At 43.1% G+C, this 5,115-nt stretch overlaps 1 protein-coding gene across 1 annotated transcript; it reads right to left on the bottom strand.

Annotated features, from left to right (window-relative positions):
* Positions 1-298: 298 nt before the first annotated feature.
* Positions 299-3,582, bottom strand: RGS2 (regulator of G protein signaling 2). Its single transcript, XM_017891604.1, has 5 exons — positions 3,404-3,582; positions 2,305-2,406; positions 2,145-2,206; positions 1,415-1,581; positions 299-1,166 (listed from the first exon to the last, which is right to left on the bottom strand). Exons 1-5 carry the CDS (start codon positions 3,511-3,513, stop codon positions 972-974), a joined length of 636 nt encoding a protein of 211 aa, XP_017747093.1. The 5' UTR covers positions 3,514-3,582; the 3' UTR covers positions 299-971.
* Between the last annotated feature and the right edge of the window lie 1,533 nt (positions 3,583-5,115).

A 5,115-nucleotide genomic window follows, 5' to 3' on the forward strand; every position in this document is an offset into this window, starting at 1 on the left:
ACTCACATGCTCACAGAAGGCTTTAGATCAGTGTTTATTTTCATTAACAACAAGCTTGACTTTTTTAAGATTAGAAAGCATAAATGCAGTGGTTCTAAGGATGTGACTTCCTTAGGCCTACATAATGCTTATAGGTTTTAAAGAATTGTCTGTCTGCAACTATCATTTCTCAGTTCTGAAGACTGTCAGTTCTCACTAGGCAGGCACAAAAACTGAAATGTCTTTCACTATAAAGATGTTTTCCCTTTATCTGCCACATTTCCAGTTATCAAAAATAAAATCACATCTAGACTCCAAGTGTTCAATATTATTTATCAAAATAAATTTATTAAAAGTATTCAAAGACCACTTCAAAGTGTAGCTGCCTTCAAGCCAGATTTTTGGCACTCATAACGGAGACTGCAGTTTTCAACACCATAGTACTCATTCTATTTCACGTGTCATTTTTAACAATGCAAACATGGACCATTTCAGTTTCAGCATTACATGAGACAACAGTACTGATGATCTGTGGTCATAAGAACTCCAATACCCTTGCACATAGTAAACACTTTACTGAGTCCTAAACTAAAACTACTATGTGGTAACATGGATCGATTTAGGGAAAGATGTACAGTCAGCTACCTAAGGCCACATAATCCCAGATCTATTGATTTTAAATGCTTTTGGACCAACAGTATTACATTGCCTCTTTCATCGTTTTACATTCCTGCTTTTCAGAGTGAGACACCACGTTCAGACCACCTATTCCCTTCTTGTGTTCTGTACACAGTGAGGGAAGCTGTTCTGATACCAGCTTCTCCTAGTCAGTTACTGGCTTCCTGATTCACTACCCAGCTTTGAATCAATAGTTCTGAGTGATGTTTCCTGAACACTCAGGCTGAATTCAAGGTCAGTCTTTATGGCAGATCAGTCTTTTCCCTTAGGAAAAAGAAAGAAATGTCCTCCATTTCTGGGCTCCCTTTTACATTTCATGTAGCATGAGGCTCTGTGGTGATTTGTGGCTTTTTACACAAGTCCTGGTAGAATTCTGACTCCAAGAAACGGGGATAAGAGTTGTTCTCCATTAAGCTGTAAACCCTTTTCTGGGCAGTTGTGAAGCAGCCACTTGTAGCTTCTTGTATATTCTGGGCAATCAGAGTTTTGGTTTGAAAATCTATGTTTATCTGAAATAAAACAAAAAAGTTGTTTATTTGGTGTTCAGAGTTAAAGATTAAAATTTAGTATTTGAAAACAAAAAATAAAAATGTGTGATTAGCTTTACTACCTAAGTCACAGGAGAACTTTAACATAACTGAGAGCTACAACGTGGGGGGACTTCTTACCCCTCCTAGCCCCACTTTGCCCTTATTTTGTTTCACTTTTGTGCTAAAAATGTCCAGATTGTGCTGAATTTAAGAACTTGTTTCCTTACCTCTTTTGGAGCTTCCTTTTCTATAAAATCAGTATATATTTTCCTTGCTTTTGAGGACAATTTTTGGGGTGATTTGGTTTTTTTGAAGTCTTCACAGGCCAGCCAGAATTCAATATTTTCTTCACAGAATTCCGACTTTAAAAAAGCCCTGAAAGCAGCAAGACCATCTGAAGGGGGGAGAAAAGAAAGCATGCAGAATGTGAAGAACCGAGTGACCAAATGATTCTTTGTTTCTCCTAGTACTTCTCCCTCACATTTTAATTATTTCTAAATGACAGCAATTTTCTAGATTTCGCTTAAACCTGTAATTCTCAAAATTTAGCTTTTTAAAGACGAAGATACCAGTAGGCAAAATGCTTATGTTGGCCCTCTGCTGCAAAAATATAAGTACTTTGCTGTCAATGCAAAGTAAATATTTATAGGGGAGACATAAATTCTCTGGGAACTAAGCCTCTTAAAAACACTGTATGCAATGGAAAAACTGACTCAACCTTAATTATAAGCAACTGCCACTTTAATTTTTTAGGCTGATTTTCTTCCCCACTTGGAGGAAATACATGCATTTATTTCCATGGTTAAACCCTGGGAAATAAAGGAGAGAAAAACAGGCTTTATCCAATAGTGACTGCAGTCTAATCCCCCTCAGGCAAGCTGCTCTTTGGTTGTGTGGACCCAGCCTTTCCAGGCTTTTGCAGTATTAGCAATGGCTCAAGTTCAAGAGTTAACTTACATTTGCTGGCTAGCAGCTCGTCAAATGCTTCTGACCACAGCTGTGCTTCCTCAGGAGAAGGTCTGCAAGAGAGGTTCTGCATGTTAGCTTATGCACATCAGAGTTCCCCTTTTCAGTTCAGCAACTATTAATATTTGCAAGTACAGGATTCTCAACTTACTTGATGAAAGCTTGTTGTTTGCTTTTTTTGCCGGTTTTGGGTTTCCCAGGAGTAGAGGAATTTTGCAAGAAGTAGCTCAAACGGGTCTTCCAATCTTTTAAACTAAAACAAACAAAAAAATTTTAAAAAGATAATCACTAAGTAGCAACACTTGAATATGCTACTGCAGCTGAACGCATTTTTACCAAATAAAGTCACCCAGTAACTAGAGACAAACCGCATAAGGCAAAGCAAGAACTCTTCAAATAAGAGTCTTATCCACTTAACATTTAAACCTCATGTACTGAGCAGTTTCATGCATTAATCTGATCGTATCTACTAGTTTTACAACTAAGGGCAGGGCTACCTACAATCACTAAGGTATTTTAAAGAATTGTTAATGAATTTAGTTCAAAAGGCAGATACTATTTCTGGCTCACAAAGGGCATCAGTTTGTTTGCAAGGTTAATTACAATTCCGAGGGGTTTTACACTTTAATGAAAAGGACAGACGTGGAACTGTCTGGAGCCGACCCACGCTTCTCTCTTTAGAGCAGGAGCTTCTGGAGCATGCCAGAGACAGTGTACAAGGAGGTGGGTGACTGTTTCCCCTGCGCTCTTCCTTCCCCACCTACAACACTTCTTTTAAGCAGACGCTGCAGAACAATTATTTGTTCCACATTCGTGACTGGGTGAGATCTGCTCTATTATTAAAAAACAAAAATGGATTTTAAACTAGTATATTCACAACCAGCAAGAGCATCTTCTTCCAGGAGATGTGTAAGCTGATGAGAACTCATCATGCAACGTATGCATGCTGGGGACGCGCTTCAGCCGCAGGATTCTGATGTCATTTTGAATGCAGGAGGACAAAAAGCCAACCCGCAATTTCTTAGCGCATCCACCACCGCCCTCATATCAACTATCTCCCTCGGTTCCTAAACTCTACCCGAGCATCACCCAGATTTAACCTTAACAAACTGACCTTTTCGATTTTTTCTTTCCCCCCCCGCAGAGGCTCGGGCTAGTTTCCTAACATCAAAGCCGAGCCCAAAGTGCCGCGTTTGCAGCTCGCAGTGTGTGGCAGGGGGTGGCGGGAGAGGGAAGAAAGCCATACTCACAGGGTCCGTTTCATCTTTTCCCGCTTCTCCTCGCTCTTGTGGCCGCTGCCAGCGCTAGTGTCCATGGGTCTGCAGTCGTGTTGAACAGCCAAGAACATAGCACTTTGCATTATCGTCCTCCCGCTGGGGCCCCGGCTGTTAGCTGCTGGTCGTGCGTCGCAGCATTTATAAGAAGCCGCGACTTGGGGGCGGGGCTTCGCGGCTCCGGCCCCGCCTCAAGAGGACGCGGATTGGTTGGTTGCAGACGGGCACTGGGATGGGGTCAGCGTCCGCCAGCTGCAGTCACGGTTAACGCCGAAGGGTCTGGAAGCCGCGGAGCTGCTGACGTCTGCGGCCCCGGCTTCTTGCGCACTCGGACTACATAGCAGCGGCCAGCTGGGGCCGGTGTGGGAGCAGACGGGGACTTTTCAGTGTGGGCCGTTGCCCACGACCTTTTGCTGAAGCGTGGCAGCCAGGTGGGCTCGGGGGCTTGCGGCGGAGGGAAAGAGCCGAAGTTGGCCGCGGCCCGGCGCGGGGCTACGGCGCTCCGTCACCCACCCACCCTGACGGGCTCCCCAGCCCCAGGCCAGAGCGGCGATTCCCTGGCAGGAGGAGGTCGCTCGCCGCGAGGCCGGAGTTCAGTGGCCTGATTTTGAATGAAGAGTGGAATTTTTCTTCTTTTTTTGAGCGCGTTCCCTGACCCCGCGCCTCATTTCTTGTTTGCTGTCCTACTGTAGGGACTCATTCGACACACCCTGGTCAATGAACTGAGGCTACGGGGAGACCCTCGCCGGTTTCTCTCTGCCACTTAATTTGAGGAAGGTGTAACCTGAAACGTTGACTGCCCGGGGGCAGGGTGGGACCTGCTCTGCAGCTTGCTGGGGCGTCTTGAAACACTTTGGGAATGAACATTAGGGATTGAACAAGAGAAGGTGACTTTATCAGAAGACAGTGCTTTAATTGGGTTTGCATTTTTGATCACTACTAGGCACGTGGCTGGGTCTGTCTATAGGGTCATTCCTCAGGAGCCCTTGGTCATATCTGCCAAAATAGAAATCACAGGTTTCCTTATGGTGGGAGAGAAAGCTGGAGACACAGAGATTTCATAGCTGTAATGCACTAGAATCATGAGTTCAAGGAGTCAGGATTTCCTCATGAGTCATTCTTGTTTTGAGTTAGGATTTACCAGAACTTTTAATAACTGGCAAAAAGTAGAGGGGAGGAGGAGTTAACAGTTTCCTTCATTAAGTTTTTTGTTAATTCTTCAAGTATCATCTCTACTCCTGAAGGTTTTAAAACGACTTGATTGGTAAAAACAGATTACCTCAACCACAAAATTAGTTGATTTCGTATATTACCAGAACTAGCCAATGAAATGTTTAAGCGGCTTTGCAACCAAGCTGCAGATATTTTCTCTAGATAGGATTCGACTTGTTAAAAGAAAATTGGAAATAGTTAATATATTATGGTGAGCTGCGAGTAGTTGGAGCTCCAAGTTTGACTTGGAGGGCAAAACCTGCAGTTATTATTTAAGACAACAGTTGTGGACTTTATTGTGGAAAGGAAAATCATGTAGATTTCAGTAACAGATATTTTGAAACATGATTATTAATGCCATTTTTCCTTAAGCATATGCTCTTCCTCTCCTAAACTTTGCATAATATTCCTACATCTATTTTCACTTTCTGATGACTCAATACGTATTTGTCAGCTGTCTGTAATACGCAGACACT

This window comes from Rhinopithecus bieti, unplaced genomic scaffold, assembly GCF_001698545.2.
Source record: "Rhinopithecus bieti isolate Rb0 unplaced genomic scaffold, ASM169854v2 scaffold_20206, whole genome shotgun sequence".
Lineage (NCBI taxonomy): Eukaryota > Metazoa > Chordata > Mammalia > Primates > Cercopithecidae > Rhinopithecus > Rhinopithecus bieti.